This window comes from Chironomus tepperi, unplaced genomic scaffold, assembly GCF_022539635.2.
Source record: "Chironomus tepperi strain 1889 unplaced genomic scaffold, CSIRO-AGI_Ctep_v1 contig_11, whole genome shotgun sequence".
NCBI classification, from domain to species: domain Eukaryota; kingdom Metazoa; phylum Arthropoda; class Insecta; order Diptera; family Chironomidae; genus Chironomus; species Chironomus tepperi.
The window spans coordinates 1,093,005-1,111,621 of NW_027226133.1; the positions used below are offsets into that span (position 1 = coordinate 1,093,005).

The 18,617-nt window shown below is 33.3% G+C and overlaps 2 protein-coding genes across 7 annotated transcripts; both read left to right on the forward strand.

Moving 5' to 3' along the window:
- The first annotated feature begins 373 nt into the window (after positions 1 to 373).
- Positions 374 to 7,265, forward strand: Kah (Kahuli). 2 transcript variants are annotated; one of them, XM_070636582.1, is made up of 5 exons: positions 374 to 703; positions 2,428 to 3,198; positions 3,282 to 3,488; positions 4,818 to 4,915; positions 5,093 to 7,265. In XM_070636582.1, the coding sequence occupies exons 2-5, from the start codon at positions 2,472 to 2,474 to the stop codon at positions 5,555 to 5,557; spliced, it is 1,497 nt and encodes a 498-aa protein (XP_070492683.1). In that variant the 5' UTR covers positions 374 to 703; positions 2,428 to 2,471; the 3' UTR covers positions 5,558 to 7,265. The 2 variants fall into 2 exon arrangements, with proteins under 2 accessions (XP_070492683.1, XP_070492691.1); XM_070636590.1 differs by lacking the exon at positions 374 to 703 and adding an exon at positions 711 to 1,375.
- A 1,896-nt stretch (positions 7,266 to 9,161) lies between these two features.
- Positions 9,162 to 18,389, forward strand: prc (collagen IV-like protein pericardin). 5 transcript variants are annotated; one of them, XM_070635568.1, is made up of 19 exons: positions 9,162 to 9,550; positions 9,982 to 10,104; positions 11,302 to 11,323; positions 11,386 to 11,451; positions 11,521 to 11,580; positions 11,641 to 13,449; positions 13,513 to 13,578; positions 13,637 to 13,738; positions 13,798 to 14,097; positions 14,170 to 14,205; positions 14,266 to 15,866; positions 15,915 to 15,978; positions 16,038 to 16,178; positions 16,242 to 16,396; positions 16,458 to 16,813; positions 16,870 to 16,992; positions 17,049 to 17,113; positions 17,175 to 17,267; positions 17,323 to 18,389. In XM_070635568.1, the coding sequence occupies exons 1-19, from the start codon at positions 9,485 to 9,487 to the stop codon at positions 17,973 to 17,975; spliced, it is 5,901 nt and encodes a 1,966-aa protein (XP_070491669.1). In that variant the 5' UTR covers positions 9,162 to 9,484; the 3' UTR covers positions 17,976 to 18,389. The 5 variants fall into 5 exon arrangements, with proteins under 5 accessions (XP_070491669.1, XP_070491661.1, XP_070491686.1 ...); XM_070635560.1 differs by having other exon boundaries at positions 11,641 to 13,260; positions 13,291 to 13,449; positions 14,266 to 15,978; XM_070635585.1 differs by having other exon boundaries at positions 11,641 to 12,117; positions 12,268 to 13,449; positions 14,266 to 15,978.
- The last annotated feature ends 228 nt before the right edge of the window (positions 18,390 to 18,617 follow it).

The following is an 18,617-nucleotide window of genomic DNA, read 5'->3' on the forward strand; positions in this document are numbered from 1 at the left end:
AAGAACATTCACATTTATTATCAATCTCAATCGGCACTTCTCGCCGCTCAGTGTGTGAGATCATTAAAAAAAATTAAAGAAAAGAAGTAAAAACACATATATGTACGAGACAAACAACACGGGAGCGCGTTCGGTGAGTAAAAATGATTTTTTTTTCTTTTAAATATAGCAGCATCTTATATATACAACAAAATGTGTATGCATGCTTCGTTCAGAAGGGGGTTGAATGATCATCGACACACGCGAGCACAATATGGGAGAAAAGAACAAAATTATTTTTTTTTGTGTGTTTTCATTTCTTAAACAAAAAAGAATTTATACATTGGTGTATTTGAATGTAGAAAAGCCGAAGATTTCTTTAAAATTTTCCTCAGTTTTACTCAAACTCTTCAAGGATTAACAACGTTTTGACACGAGCTAATGAAAATATATATAATATTAAAAGAGAGTTTAGTGATTCGTGAATGAATAAAAGAAAAGAAAAGAAAAAAAATAAGGAAAAATGAAACGTGAGAGAGGAATTGAGAATATTTGCCGATGAAAAATTCTTGTGTAAACAAAATTAATTGAACATTTTCGTTTATTGGATCATCTGTGAAGTGTACACACAGTCCTTATTTTAAAATTCAAGAAGTAACAAGATAAAAAAGTGAAAATTCTTTTGGAGGCAATTAAGTGACTTTTTTTTTGTTGTGTTTGCAAGGTGATGAACGTAATTTTGTCATAAACTTTACTTGTGCCTGTAATGAACATTAAGTGCAATACGATCGGCATTTGAGAGAAAAGAAAATCAGGTTTTTTAATTGACGCAGTAAAGAAAAATATGGCGGAAAAACAACAAAAATAAAATTTAATGCGATCTGAGATGAGAGGAACAGAACAAATGAAAAAAAATGCTTAATCACGTCCTTGTGTGCGATCAAATTTCCCAGATGGTCAATATGAGAATGAAAAATTATTAACATTCCCGACAATGAACTCATAACTTTATGTGGATCATCAACACAAATTTTCATTTCTGTATATTGTTTCGTCTTCTTTTTTTTGAGCACCGACATTGTCAGTGGTACCGATAAAAAATTCTTTTTGCATACACGAGTGATCAATAAAAATAAAATTTTCAAAATATTTTTTCAATTTCGGATGGGAGCAACAAAAAAAAATTTTGCTTTCTTTCTTCCTTGACGGACATACAAAAAAATTGAGGCAGGCATTCAATCCGCTCTCGACCATGCGAAATATTTCTTTTCGATACAAAATATGAGTGTAATAAGGAAAACCTGTGAAACGATTCACATTTCATACATGTCGGAGAGAAAACACGGAAAAAAATTATTTTCATTCTGAATAGGTGAAAACAAGCTGATTGTGATTAGTGCGTCATCAAGTAAAAAAAATAAGAGTTTTTTGCGCTTTGGACGTGCGCCAGTAAAAGATTTTTTTTGCCTCTAGTGTCATGTATACAGATGCTAATATTTCCTTACCTATTAATGCTTAATAACTATCCGGATTTATAGAAAATTTCGCTTTTCTCACCTTTATAATGGTGATCATAGCTTTTCACTTGATTTATCCCAACAAAGTGCTTTGTCATTTAGTGCTGGTTTATTTATTGAGAATATTTGTACAGTGGCTCATAAATTAGAGCTTAAAAAGCGATAAAAATGTTAAAACAATTATTCTCATTCGAAAAATTTGTTTGAATTTTGATTTTGACCTGATTTCTTTTGCGTCTAATTTTATCAGAGAATGTGAATTAGATGTTTGCCATGCCTTTGATGAAGATAAACAAATAATATTCATGATATTTTGCGTAAATCTTGATAAATTTGTGAAAAACTTTTTGAAGTGAGAAAAAAAATTAATCGCCATCTTTGATCGGAATTAACTTTGAAATCCCAAAAGTCGTTAAAAGTTAAAATTTGTAATTAAAGTAATTAATTAAATCTAAAATCTCAAACGTCGTTAAAAGTCAAAAGTTTAATTTAAAGCAATAAAATGCGGAATTTTATAGAAAATTGAAAACAAAGTGCCAGACAATAACAAAATGCGTCTTAGAAACAAATGAAAATCGACGGAAATGTTCCTGCTATAAAATTTATATCATTTCAAAATAATTAATTTCACAACTTTTGACATCTCAATTAGAGGAAAAAAGAGGGAAAATTTTCTGACTCAATTAATTTCCAATGTGAAAATAAGAGCGTCGTAAAACATTCCGAAATTTTCACTTCCTAGAAATTCTCAATGATCTTTTCATTCACACTCTTATTTTCACTAATTTTCTTCATTTCCACGTACGATAGCGAGTCTGGCTCTTTGTTATTAGTAATTTCTCTAAGTTCACGTTGTGATTCATTAAAAAATTTCATTTGAAACGGAAATGTTTTTAGGAAAGACTTCAACAATTTTTTTTATCAATTCCAGATCCACAGAAACAAGAAAAAACTACAATCATAAATTAAGTGGAAATGGTTCAAGAACTCCAACCACAAACAGTACCAGAAGAATTTTTTAATCTTACACAACTTGCGGAAGTGACATTGATAGCTGGCAAGCTGAGTACAACTGACATAAATGAAATCAGAAACTACATAAATAAGTCAGAAAATTGTCACGATAATCGTGATAGAAATGAGATGGAAAATATTCGTGTACTGTCGCATTACAATGAGAAGAACAATAGCTACGAGTCAACAAAAAAGAAATGGAAAAATAATTGGGAAAATTTTAAAGATCAGGAAACGCTTTACGAAAATTTAAATTATACAAATCATAGAAATAATAATCAAATATTAAATGAGAATTCACCATCATCAGTTTCACCCAAGACTTATGCATTTCTATCATCTTCCTGCTCATCTGTTTCATCAGATTGTGATGATGACTCAACTAAAAGCCTTTTGAGTTATTCACACAAAGTGTTTGATAGAAAAAAGCAACGATCATTTAAACAATCATCGACGGAGAGTGAATATGAATTTCATTTTGAGTGTCAACGACCACCTTACATTATACAAAATTTTAAAGACACATCATGTGATATTGAGACACTTAATAAGTCAATTGATCAAACTGACGAGATAAAGGATGAAAAATTTTCGCCTGATGGATGTTTAAATGAAAATCATGATTCAAATTCTGATAATAAAAGTGATGATCACATGTGTCCTGAATGTGGAAAGAAATATTCAACAAGTATGTCATCATCTGACTATATGTTGTGTTGTTTGGCATTAATCATTGACCTTTTTTTATATTCTCACATTTTTTCTATTTAGGTTCAAACTTAGCACGTCATCGACAGACACACAGATCATTACAAGATAAAAAGGCCCGACGTTGTCAAATTTGTGGTAAAGTTTATGTCTCAATGCCGGCATTTAGTATGCATGTTAGAACGCATAATCAGAACTGTCAATGTCCACATTGTGGAAAATCATTTTCACGTCCATGGCTACTTCAAGGACACATTCGAACACATACAGGTAGGCGGAATACTTAATTATGTTTGAAAATAGATGAGAGTCAGTGGTTTTTTTTTTCATACTCAATGTTCGGTTAATGATCGGAATTTTAATGTGATCGGCGGTCTAGATGCTTTTGTAGATTTATTGGCAGGCATGTAAAATTAAAGATGAAGGAAAAATTTTGATTGTCGATTAAAATGTTTGAGGATTTTTATAATTTACAGACTTAGACATTTGTGAACATAATTATAAAGATGCAAGTCAAGTCACATTCTGAGTTTTGTGGTGAAAAATTGCTATCGATTTGATCAAATATCCCAGCATGTCTTTCGTCGATGTAATTTATAATGTAAACTGCGAATCGAATTTTTGAGCTAGATTCTCTCTTTTTTTGAATAGGTTAGTTTTGTTTATTGAAATAAATTATTTTTTAAAAGGATAAGGCTGATTCATGCATGATTGTAGAAAAAATTAGGTGTAAAATCAGTTGGTTATTTCGAGAAAATGTGAACATTTTTAAAATGTGGTGAAATAATTTTGAAATTTTTTTGAGTATGATTCAAGCATGTCTCATTGATTCTGAGTAGAGCAGTGGTGGGCAACATGTGTGTTTGCGGCACACAAGTGTGCATACTATATAACATGCTAGTATGCCGGCAAAAATAATTGGAAATCCCGTGAACAATATATCGTGTTTGGTTACCGTCTAAGCTTACCACCAAGGGGTGTCATGTAAAAAAATAAACGGTTGCCCACCACTGGATTACAATCTGGAATATGTTCGTAAATATGCCATCTCAAATCAAAGCATTTCTTAACTGAGAAGCTGGTTGTAATACGTTAAAGTAATTCAAGTGATGTGACGGGTTCAATTCCTACCAAATCTAAAGTATTTTGATCATTAAGTATTCCGACTAGCTACAAATCGGTTAATTGATTAAAAATCTGATCCCAAGCCGGTATGACTCTGACATTGAGCCACATTTGGTTTAAATCCGCAACCATTCCAGAATCATGCTAGCCACGTGTCAGATTTAGGTCCTATTAGTCAACTTGTGCTATTCGGGTATTAATTTTACAACAAGCATATTGTTCAATAGACACAGATTCACATATGCCACTCCGTCGACGAAACAGCAGTATGCCAATTCGATTATGAACATCACTTGGCTCCCTACTTAGCTCTGATGATGATGCTTAGTATCTTTGTTGCAACATATTGATTCCGATCATACCAAATTTCATCTCAGAAACTTTCTAAAATTTAGTTATAAATAAATTCAAGTACTTGGACATTAAAATAATCAAAAAATACTAAATACCTTTCAATTTATCTTCCAATTTCAGGAGAAAAACCGTTCAAATGTAACCAAGATGGATGTCAAAAGGCTTTTGCTGATAAGAGTAACCTAAGAGCACATGTACAAACCCATTCTAATACAAAGGTACTAATAAAACAAAATAAAATATTAAGGAAGTTATGAAAATTATATCCGATTCGTAAGAGACACCGGAAGTTTTTAAGTCTATACAAAATTTTGTTTATCTCTTCACATCCCCCTTCCATTAAAAAAAAAATGTCTAATGTCTTCTTCTTGTATTTTTTTATTTATTTTAAACAGCCACATAGCTGCAATGCCTGTGGAAAGAGATTTGCATTAAAAAGTTATCTTTATAAGCATGAAGAGTCATCATGTATGAAAAATAAGACAGAAGGTAAAGTGAAGCAAAAACGAAGTGGTAAAGGACGTAAAGATTCACAAAATTTTGACAACAGTAAAAATTCATCGGAAAAGTCACAAGAAATGATTTTAAAAAATCAACAAAGTGCATTTGTAAAAGAAAAAATTAAGTCAATATTTGAAGACAGAATTCAAAATCACATTGAGAATGGCGAGAAGAAGACATTTATAACATTAAAGCCACGACAGGAACTTGAGTTGTCTGGTTGTGGTAATCCAATAATAGAAAATCGAATAAGTGTTATTCGGTCTGTTTCATCATTTTTAATAGAGCAACAATGTGACCAAAATTTATGTACTCCTGTATCATTTCAGTATGTAAGTGAGCAAGCTGCGAACATATGAACATAAATAATATTATTTTACACATTTCTTTTTTTTTAATTTCTTTTGCATTATAATCAAGTAAAATAATTTTTCATTTTATGAAACATGTGACGAGCTTACTAGTCGGTCGAAAGATATAAAGTAAATGAAGTGAAATGAAAAATTTTCTTTTTCGCGAAGCATTTTTCTTCTTGTTTTAGTGCATTTTTGAGTAAAAGGTGCGCTAAATAATACACTTTGCTTGGTTAGCTGGGTTAGGGACGAGATCTCGGCAACCAGACCTCGTAGAGAGCTCTAGTTTGAAACATAATCTTTGTGCCATCGAGTTATTGCGATATTGATTGGTCTGGAAGCCTAAAATCATCTATTTGCGCGGTAATTAATGATTTTTTGTTTAATATGCAAAAGAAAAACATTTTTAAAGCGTTGCTTTCAGAAAATTCAAACTTAAAATAGCCGTTATATGATAAAATCCTGTAACTTTTATTAATTTATTGGGAAATTCAAATTGATTTGCGTATATTTTGTCAATTACTGATGGCTCCTACAAAAATGCGCTAAAGTCACTCGAAAAGATCGAGTAGGAATTTTTGTAATAATTTTTTGTTCATTTTTTTCTCATAATTTACATTGAAGACTGTTAGACTTTTTTAATTAATTATTAATTTGCTGTTTATACTTTTTTTCTCTCTCTATTCATTACACTTTTTTTACACAACACATAACTTTTTCTTATTGAAGCTCCACACTGTTTAATAGTAAGCAAGGCATATACAATCGATAAAATATCAATAAATCTATGGAAAGCACAAAATATGGAAATTTATGATATGGATAAAGAGTATTTAACAGATCTGAAGATTTACATAACCTATAAATTTTTTAAATTCTGATTGTATATGTCTTGGAATTACCTAATAGAATTTATTAGAAAATTTATAGTATCAGGTCAAATTAACCAAAGAAATTGAAAAAAACATGATAAATTTTTGACTACCCTAAAGATATTGTATGAAACTGTTTGATATATATTTGGGATAATGGATGGAAATTTGAAGGATTTTTTGAAATTAATATAGATATTTTCAAATATAAGAATCTTTTAAAATTGAGAATTTAAGATTGAAACTTTGAAATAAATTGTACAAATTTTGAAATTTATCGAAATTTGATATTAAAAATGAAATTTAAACCGACTATTTGTCGAAAATTAAACTTTTTTTATAACTTTTCATAATTTTTTTTAAAAATATTAAACTTTTCAAATTTTTGAATTTTTTTAAATTTTATTTAAACAATTTTCAAATTTCCATCCTTTATTCCACCATCAATCAAATGAGAGGGTCAAAAATTAGTTTTTACTGTGATTGAAATTCTTTTTCAAAATAAGTTAAAATGTATTTTATTTGTGAGTAGAAAAAATTCGTAACCTTTTTTGCTAATCCGTACTTATTATACTTAAATGAGATTATTTGCATATTGAAACTGTAATAAACTCAAATGCAATAATTTTTAAGAATTTATTACAATTTTGCTAGTTTGTAAATTATTTGTAAGTTTATTACTCGGGCTGGAATGGTGCAATTTAAAAATATCAATCATAGATTTTAAGGATTTTAGAAAATTAAGAAAAAAACATTTTTTTGTAAATATTTAGTCAAAAGTATAATTTTGACTAAGGAAAATTTGAAATTGAAGGATCAATATTTGTAGATTATTTTATTATGGGAACAAATAAAGTTAAATTTGAGTTTTGTAAAATTGAAAATTTATAAATTTCAATTGAAATTCTGTCAAAAATTTTAAAAATTTAATTCAAATTGAAATTCAATATTTCAAATTTTTAAAATGCAATTTTTCAAAATATGCAAAAATTTAAACTTTAAATTTAAAATTTAAAATTTAAGGATTGAAATTTGAAATTTTAAAGTTTTCAACATTAAAATCTAAAAAATTTAAAAATTTTCAATTTTTCACAACTCAAAAAACTAAAAAATTCTAAATTTGAAACGAAAAATTCTAAACTTAAAGACCTTTTCGTATCTAGTTTGAAATGTAGTTGAAGAAAATAAAAGAAAAAATTGGTTCCAATTTATGGATAAAAAATGGAAGTATTAGCTGAAAAAAATTCTTTTGAATAATTATATTTTATAATTCTATTCTTTTTCACAACAACAAATTTTTTTTTTGAATAAAGTCATATACTTAGGACTTTAAAATGCATAAAAGCCTTATGTTTTTCATTCTTCTTTTTTTGATTTCTTATATGTTGCAATCTGCCATCTGGAAATAAGTACTTTAACTTGATTATTTTCAGTTCTGTTAAGAGAGGCAATAATTTTTTTCAGATATGAGTTTCTGGTGCGAATTTAGCATGATTTGATGGATGATTGTGGATTATTGTCAAGTGCTTTGTCTTACTTTTTTGATTATTTAAAGGAAAATTGAGTAAAATCTTGGATTTTGATATAGATTTGAGAATTGGGGAAGCTGAACTCTGTCTTCAAAGCTGATGAAATGTCAAGGACATACCTTCTTGTGATGACTGAGCTCTATACTGGTATAAGTTCTAGAAACGGCAAATTAAAATCCTATCCTGACCCTGCCTAAAGAGTGGCAGTTCCACAATCAGGATAGGAATGGCAAGTTTTACATTTTACCATATCCGAACCCAACATATACAAATGAAGCAGCTGAATGCAAAAAGGACTGAACTAACAACGACAATCATAGGCAGACACTTCATCCTATGGCAAGGTATAATGAAGATCAGATGATGAATTTAAATCAAAGATTCTTAGCAAAACTCGATGTCGACTCGAAATTTGCATGGAAAAGTTAAACCAAGTCGACTCGACTACACATCGAATTTGAGTCGACTTCGAGCTTTGATACATATTCCATTTACTTAACCTTGTCTTTAGGATGATTCTGATTTGAAGAACATTTGTTTTAATGCCCAAGATCCTAATTCCCTTCATGATATTCAGGATGTTGATCATATTTTAGTTCAAATTGAGAATGTCGTTCCATAAAAAACCAAAAAAACGTCTTTAAACTCACAAAGAATTCTAAAAAAATCGCTACAATAAAAAAGTTTACTAGAAATGCCTTAACACAGAACATTTCTTGTCAACTCCACATGCTTTATGAATCATAAACATTTGTGCGATGTGATTTAGTATTTTTAATTTGACACTTACAGAACAACACTTATGAAACACTTCATTCATTTAAATCACTCAGTTTTAATTGAAAAACATGCTAATCATCTGGAAAAAATTACGCAATAAAAAATAGTTTAATTATGCTTAACACTTAGGCATGTTGATGATGATGATGATGATGATGATGTGTATGTTGCTCTTGTTGAGAGCCTCAATCATATGTTTTATATTTTATAGTTTAATTTCATTCTCATTTCATATATAATTTTTTTTAATTATTTAAAAGAGGGCAAATTGACATAGAGAACAGTCAAGTTGTTCTGAGTACAAAAATTGAGACGTACATACATTGATAATTAATGAATTCTTTTAGAAATAATAAAAGAAATCTGTGAAAAAAATTGAGTTTATAATCGTTGAGAAATTGAGAATTAATGCTCATTCCGTGGTCATCTTTCAAGCGATTCGGTTCGGAAACAAGACAGGCTGAAATAAGCAACAAAAAAGTTCTAGTTTACTTGTAGTTTATGTGTGTTACTTAGTGAATATGTGTCAATTTGATAATCAGTAAAATTAAAACCTAAATTAGAAAATGTGATTTCAAAAAATAATCGCGAAATTCAAAAACTTTTTTCATAATTTTTATAGAGTTTCAGATATGAAATTTTAAGGATTAACTCAAAAAGTGTCCACAAAAAAGATAAAAAAAATTCTTAATTTAAAGAGAAATAAAAATTTAAAATTCAGTGAATTTATATCCAAAAATAATTGAAGTATTATGAATACTTCAAAGAAACTATTCATCCTTTATATCCTAGTGCTATTTATAAATGGATATCAATGTGTAAGTTCAATCTGAACAATGAAAGAATTCAAAATCCTTATCAATATTAGAATAGAAGAAATAAAAAGCTTCCGGAAATTAAGCACACACATTCAAATCTACGAGAGCTAAGGGTTGATAGGTCACGCATTTATACGCGAATAATATTTCATGAGACAACTATATAAACAATATGAATTTGAAAATATAAACAGTGATAATTTGACATCAGAGATGTGTAACTTAATTTTTACGAGCTTTTTTTTACTTCTTTTATTTTAAAATTGATAAGATGATTTAGTCTCGTTATGAGTCACGCGGAAAGGAGATTCCCATTGTTTATTTGATAACGTTGTGATCTCGATGAACTTCCATTGCGCTTATTTATTTTGTTTTTATTATGAAATATTTACGTTTTGTTTTCTTCTATTGTACAATAAATGCAATCGCAGGATAATGATGAAAGTGAGAATGAAGCGAGAGCTAAAAGAGCTTCGCATAGGGGACAAACGCAGTCTCAATATTTGAGCTTTAGTAATGATGATGATGGAAAAGCTGAAGCTGAAGCTACTAAGGTGAGTTTTAAGCTAGTCAATTGGCTAGATAGAACCAGAGCTTAAAGTCGACTCGACCCAAATCCTTAAAAAATCCGAGTCGAATTCCCGTCAGAGCTAACTTTTGCTAAAAAAGAGTTATGAACTTCCTAAATCGTGCATTGAATTTGAAATTAAAATTATGATAAGTGAACATTGTTTCTTTTGTCAATGGCAGACAAGCTAAGTTCAAGTTTTGTGATAGGTCAGTTTTTTTAATTATTCTGATTCTCTTTCAATGAAAGAATTTTGATTTTGTATTTATTTTGTGAAAAACTGATTACAAAGTTGTGTAGAGGAGATTATCAATATTTACTCTAGTTTTGATGTTAAAGCACCTTAATTTAGATTTAATCTAATCAATTTTAGTTGTGACTTTGTGAGGAAAAAGTTTAAAAAGCAAGAAAAATTGGAATTTACAAAGGAGATTTTGCAATTTTTTATCAGAATTTTTAGAATCTTATTTATGATTTATTTCAAGAAATTTCTAAATTTTGAGATCTTTTTTGAAAAAATTCTAATTTTTAATTCAAAATAACAATCTTGGGTTTTCTTTGCAAGATTAATGAAAACGTTATGAGTTGTTATAATTTTCGAAAATATTGACCGAAATATTTACAAATTTACATTAATTCCAAGCTTAATAAAATATAAATTCATTGCAGTCAATTAAATTCAACAATTATGCAATTAGAATTATAACTGAAATTCATATTTTAAAAGTTTCCCGCACTTTCTTTTTGGCGAATTCTTTTTTGCTAATTCGCCTCATTTCTCGCCTCACTTTTTCGTCCTGGTGAGTTTGTTTACAACACAATTTCTTAATCAAAAACTGTAATTTTAATAATTAAATAGTGAAAAAGTCAAATTAGAACGTGTAATAAACAATAATTCAGCATAAAATACATTTATTAAACGTTTTCAACTACGATAAGTATGAAACACACAAGAATAAGTGGGGAATATTCGAAAATTTTTGGAAAGTCGCATTCAAAATTTTTTCTGCAAGATTTCTTTAATTGCAAACAGCATTTTGTGTTACAAAAGCATACTTTTCAATTAAATAACCAAGTTCATTTTGTAACTTTTTATTCAAAAATTAATCAAATAATTTAAATTCAATGCGATTTTCAATTAAATTTCATGAAAATAACTTATTGATTTATTTTTTTCTATTAGGGTGGATCAAGAGCAACAGTCTGTAAGTTAATTAAACAATATTTTCTAAAAATTAAGGATACTAACCGAAAATTTCACTTCAAGATGGCAAAAATGGAATGGGACAGGCTCAAAGTCAATTTATGGGTGGCGATTGTTCTGATTGTTATGGTAATAAATGTTCAATTTATTCTGAAGAAATGAATTTAATTTATTAAATTTGTTCGATTGGAATTTTAGGTTCTGATACTTACCGCAAACCTGGAAGATCTAGGCCAGGTTATCGCGGAGAAAGTTCAGGTGAAATTTTTTAAACAATATTTAAATATTTAAATTTTTTATTCAAATTGCAACTTATAGAAAACGAATATGGATCAAGAGAACGTGGTGGGGGATCAATTCGACCAGGAGAAATAACAAGACGTCCAGTTGACTCAATAGGTGGACAAAGAAGACCCGGCGAATCTTCAGATGACAGATATGGACAAGGAAGACCCGGAGATATTTCTGGAGGTCAAGGAAGACCAGGCGGATCTTCAGATGACAGATATGGACAGGGAAGACCAGGAGGATCTTCAGATGACAGATATGGACAAGGAAGACCAGGAGGATCTTCAGATGACAGATATGGACAAGGAAGACCAGGAGGATCTTCAGATGACAGATATGGACAAGGAAGACCAGGAGGATCTTCAGATGACAGATATGGACAAGGAAGACCAGGAGGATCTTCAGATGACAGATATGGACAAGGAAGACCAGGAGGATCTTCAGATGACAGATATGGACAAGGAAGACCAGGAGGATCTTCAGATGACAGATATGGACAAGGAAGACCTGGTGATGTTTCTGGAGGACAAGGTGGACCTGGTGATATTTCAGGAGGTCAAGGAAGACCTGGTGACATTTCTGGAGGCCAATTAAGACCTGGTGAGATTTCTGGAGGCCAATTGAGACCCGGTGAAATTTCAGGAGGTCAAGGAAGACCAGGAGGATCTTCAGATGACAGATATGGACAAGGAAGACCTGGTGATATTTCTGGAGGACAAGGAAGACCTGGTGATATTTCTGGAGGACAAGGTAGACCTGGTGATATTTCTGGAGGTCTAGGAAGACCTGGTGATATTTCTGGAGGTCTAGGAAGACCTGGTGATATTTCTGGAGGACAAGGAAGACCTGGTGATATTTCTGGAGGACAAGGTAGACCTGGTGATATTTCTGGAGGTCTAGGAAGACCTGGTGATATTTCTGGAGGACAAGGAAGACCTGGTGATATTTCTGGAGGACTAGGAAGACCTGGTGATATTTCTGGAGGACAAGGAAGACCTGGCGATATTTCTGGAGGTCTAGGAAGACCTGGTGATATTTCTGGAGGTCAAGGAAGACCTGGTGATATTTCTGGAGGACAAGGAAGACCTGGTGATATTTCTGGAGGACAAGGTAGACCTGGTGATATTTCTGGAGGACAAGGAAGACCTGGCGATATTTCTGGAGGACAAGGAAGACCTGGTGATATTTCTGGAGGTCTAGGAAGACCTGGTGATATTTCTGGAGGACAAGGCAGACCTGGTGATATTTCTGGAGGACAAGGAAGACCTGGTGATATTTCTGGAGGACAAGGTAGACCTGGTGATATTTCTGGAGGACAAGGAAGACCTGGTGATATTTCTGGAGGACAAGGAAGACCTGGTGATATTTCTGGAGGACAAGGAAGACCTGGTGATATTTCTGGAGGACAAGGAAGACCTGGCGATATTTCTGGAGGTCTAGGAAGACCTGGCGATATTTCTGGAGGACAAGGCAGACCTGGTGATATTTCTGGAGGACAAGGAAGACCTGGTGATATTTCTGGAGGACAAGGAAGACCTGGCGATATTTCTGGAGGTCAAGGAAGACCTGGTGATATTTCTGGAGGACAAGGTAGACCTGGTGATATTTCTGGAGGTCTAGGAAGACCTGGTGATATTTCTGGAGGTCTAGGTAGACCTGGTGATATTTCTGGAGGTGTAGGAAGACCTGGCGATATTTCTGGAGGACAAGGTAGACCTGGTGATATTTCTGGAGGTCTAGGAAGACCTGGTGATATTTCTGGAGGACAAGGTAGACCTGGCGATATTTCTGGAGGACAATTAAGACCTAACGAGATTTCTAGAGGACCAAGCAGACCTGGTATTACAGACTTATATTGCTTGATGTTCAGTTTTTAATAAAATATTATATTTTTCTTTAAAGGTGAAAGTTATAGACCTCAAGGTCCATCAGGAGGTCAAATTCATACAGGAGGTGGTACTCATACTGGTAAGCAATATTTAATGCTGATTGTACATTAATATTGATGTGAAATTATTTATAACAGGTGGAATAATTACTGATGCACATAATGGACAGAAGTTTGTTCCATTACCATATAATTATGATCATGATATAGTTAATCCTGGTAGCTTAACCGTTTTAGTTGGTAAGAGTTAAAATAATTAATGAAAACAAGGAACTATATAATGCTATTAATTCCAATAGGAACCGGTGGACCTCGTCAAACTGTGATAAAAAGTCCCGTAGATGGACCATTTAGAGTTTATTCATCAGAACCTAAGATTCCAGGAGTTTCACAACAAACTGTTTATACTCCTGGATCACGAGATGGCTTAACAGTATTAGTTGGTACAGGTGGACCAGTTCAAACAGTTCACCAATCAGGTCAACATAGCTATAAATCAACCCATATAGATGATTTCGATTCAGTTTCAGCACAAGATCTACAAAAGTATGGAAATCGTGGAGATCAACCAGGATACTTGATTACTCCAGGACAAATTGGTACAAAATTTATATTCAACTATTTTTCTATTATTGATACTTGTGATAAATAACATTATTGCAATCTTTTAGGTGGTGATAAACCTGGTGGGAAAATAGAGACACCAGGTACGATTTTTTATATAAAAACTTCCAAATTCATCTAATTCAATTTCGTTTTCAATACAGATGGAGAACTCAGACCTGTAGGACCAGGAGGTCAAGACGGATACAGACCTGGAAGTCAAGATGGATACAGACCTGGAAGTCAAGATGGATACCGGCCAGGTGGTCAAGATGGATACCGACCAGGAGATGGGTATCGTCCAGGAAGTCAAGATGGCTATCGACCAGGAAGTCAAGATGGCTATCGACCAGGAAGTCAAGATGGCTACCGACCAGGAAGTCAAGATGGATATCGACCAGGAAGTCAAGACGGTTACAGACCAGGAAGTGTAGATGGGTATCGTCCAGGAAGTCAAGATGGCTATCGACCAGGAAGTCAAGATGGGTATCGACCAGGAAGTCAAGATGGCTATCGACCAGGAAGTCAAGATGGATATCGACCTGGAAGTCAAGATGGATACAGACCAGGAGGTCAAGATGGATACAGACCAGGAGGTCAAGATGGATATAGACCAGGAAGTCAAGATGGATATCGACCAGGAAGTCAAGATGGATATCGACCAGGAAGTCAAGATGGATACAGACCAGGAAGTCAAGATGGATATCGACCAGGAAGTCAAGACGGATATAGACCAGGAAGTCAAGATGGCTTCCGACCAGGAAGTCAAGATGGTTACAGACCAGGAAGTCAAGATGGCTACCGACCAGGAAGTCAAGATGGCTATCGACCAGGAAGTCAAGATGGCTATCGACCAGGAAGTCAAGACGGATACAGACCAGGAAGTCAAGATGGATACAGACCAGGAAGTCAAGATGGCTATCGACCAGGAAGTCAAGACGGATATAGACCAGGAAGTCAAGATGGATACAGACCAGGAAGTCAAGATGGATACAGACCAGGAAGTCAAGATGGCTATCGACCAGGAAGTCAAGATGGCTATCGACCAGGAAGTCAAGACGGATATAGACCAGGAAGTCAAGATGGTTACAGACCAGGAAGTCAAGACGGCTATCGACCAGGAAGTCAAGATGGATATCGACCGGGAGGCTACCGTCCAGGAAGTCAAGATGGTTATCGACCAGGAAGTCAGAATGGAAGTCAAGATGAAAGTCAAGACGGATACAGACCAGGAAGCCAAGATGGTTACCGACCAGGAAGCCAAGATGGTTACCGACCAGGAAGCCAAGATGGTTACCGACCAGGAAGCCAAGATGGGTATCGACCGGGAGGTCAAGACGGTTACAGACCAGGAAGTCAAGATGGATACAGACCTGGAAGTCAAGATGGCTATCGACCAGGAAGTCAAGATGGTTACAGACCAGGAAGTCAAGACGGATACAGACCTGGAAGTCAGAATGGAAGTCAAGATGGAAGTCAAGACGGATACAGACCTGGAAGTCAAGATGGTTATAGACCTGGAGGTCAAGATGGCTATCGACCAGGAAGTCAAGATGGATACCGACCAGGAAGTCAAGATGGATATCGACCGGGAAGTCAAGATGGATATCGTCCAGGAAGTCAAGATGGATATCGACCAGGAGGTCAAGATGGCTATCGACCAGGAGGTCAAGATGGATTACGACCAGGAGGTCAAGATGGCTATCGACCAGGAGGTCAAGATGGATACAGACCAGGAAGCCAAGATGGATACAGACCAGGAAGTCAAGATGGATACAGACCAGGAAGTCAAGATGGGTACCGACCTGGAAGCCAAGATGGACTTAAACCTGGACAAGATGGCTATCGACCTGGAAGTCAAGATGGATACAAACCAGGTATTTATTTTGAAGGATTTGAATCCAAAACTGAAATTTAATATTTTAATAAATTTTAGGCAGTGATCAGCTTCCTGGAGTTCCTATTCATGACAAGGATATTGGAAATAGTATTTATGAACCCGAATCAACCACAGATGAACTACCACCAGAAAACCTTGAGAAGTTAGATGAGGAAGATGATGCTTTTTCACAAGCAGGTAAATTACAAGAATAAATTTATGTTTTAAAATGAAAAAATAATCAAATTAACTTTTGTACAGAAACCTCGATTAAGGGAGGCGAAGTAAGTGCTAGCGCTCAAGGAAAGAAAAATGGTGGAGCAGCACAAACTCAAGTCTCAGGTACATATACAGGAAAAGGATCATTCTCAGCAACAGCTCAAACATCCGATAGTGACAGATCAGCTCAAGCACAGGTATTTACTTCCATCTATTTTTAAAGGATTCTTGTGAACCGTACATAAAAAATTATTTCAGATTTCTGGTGGTAAGGAAGGTGCAATGACATCAGCTCAAGGACAAGGTGGAGCAGCTAAATCACAATCTCAAATAGCTGTTGATGCAAAAACAGGTGGAACATCAGCAACAGCCCAATCTGGTGGCTCAAAACACGAAAGTCAATCTGAAGTTGTTGCAAATGAAAAAGGTGGTTTAGCAGACGCACAAGCTAGCGGTCCTGGTCAAACAAGTTCACAAGCTCAAATCGGATTCAGACCACAAGAGGAAGACAGTAATGAAGCTGTTTATAATGTATTTAATGGTGGTGGAACTGCTTCTGCACAGTCTGGAACACATACTGGCCAATCTCAGTCACAAATTAGTGGCAAATTCAAGTATAATGTTAAAAATTTCATTGAAACAATATGTGGATAATCATGTAACGTTTTAGGTATGGCATTTCATATCACGGAGCCGCACAAGCAGCCTCAGGTACAAAAGAACAAGTTAAAGAAATTAGAGATAAGAGTAAATCTCTGTTCCGCAATATTGAGCTATTTGGAAAGAATAATAGGTGAGTTTAGGATTTGATGGCTTGAGAATATTGAATTAATTGTGTTTTAATATCAGGAAAGTCGAAATAACACATACAGAAGATGATAAACTAAGGTCAAAGACTTCAAAACAAGTAACAGGTAAGGAGGATATCATTTAGCATTATTTTGATACATTTTCTGATCTATACTAAATCAATAGTGACATCGAACAATCCCACGTTGCTGTCATCTTCAAAAGTTGAAGATAAAAAGCCAGAGGAAGAAGAGGAATATGATGAAGGTGACGAAGATGGTAAGACTTAATAAATAATCATCATACCACATAAATGCTTAACAATTTCTTTTAGATGAGGAAGAAGATGAAGATTACTATGCACAAACGGAAGCTAATCTTGTAAGTCTTGCACCAAAATCCATCAAAATCACCACAACCACTGACATGCCACATGTTGTCGTAACAACAATTCCCGGCAAGAACAACGAAGAAACAACATTGAAAATTTTCACACAAACTTCAGGTTCACAGCAACAAAAGGCAGTCCTTGTAAATCCTGATAAAAATCCTGTTCGACTTGTACAAACTCAAAATGGAAAGACATTCACGTATCCTTCATCACAAGGTCAACAAAAGGCAGACTTGAAGAAAGAAGAAGAACAAGAAGATCCACAAACTGATAGTTTTGAGCAAATTGATTCAAATCCACATGAAGACATAACAATTTCAAAAACAACACAAAAAATTAAATATAAGACAAGATATCTTCCATCCAAAACAGTCGAAAAGACCAACGAGAACCAGAAACCAGAAACATTTGTATCCGTAACTAAATCACTTTCGGGTAGTGTCAATGAGAATGATAAAGAGAATGGTAAAGTCACATCAACATATTTCACCAAATCAAGCACATGTGGTCAATTTAAATTTAGTTGTAATATAGTATATGGCTCTGAAGGACGATCGCGGATATGTAGGCCAAAACAGAACAGCCCAAAATGCTAGTATAAAAATGAATTAGTTTTTAATGTTTATTAATTATCATTGCAAGAAAGTTAGAAAAACTTTGAAAAAAAAAGGAAAAAAAAATATCATTTGTAAGGTAAGGTAGGGTATGAGCATTAAAAAAGCAACAAAAAAATGGAAGGATAGACACATGGAAGGAAATCCTTAAAAAACAGTAGAGTAGATGCATTGAAAAATTGAAAAAAAAAATTGTCAAGTAGCATAAGAGCATGAAAAAAACACAAAAAAAAGAGTATAGGAATTAAGGATTTTCTGGATAGAAACTGTAAATATGAGAATGAAGCTCGAAAAGTTCATTGATGATAAATTTTAAATTAAAGACATTAAATTTTTCATAAGTTTTTCTCAAATATATTGCAAGATGAAATAAAATTTCATACAAAAAAAAGAAAATTTGAATTTTGATTGATTACAGCTATTTTTCAGATAATAAAGCTATGCTAATCCGTTGATGCTGACGTCATGCCACGTGTTGGTTCAAATGACGTCAAATGACAAATGACGTCCGTATGGTTGAGATTTTTAGATCATTTTTCTATATTACTATGTGAAAACTTGATAAAAACGTTGAAAATGGTCATAGTAGATTGATAAAATGTCTCCGTATTTTCAAAAATGATT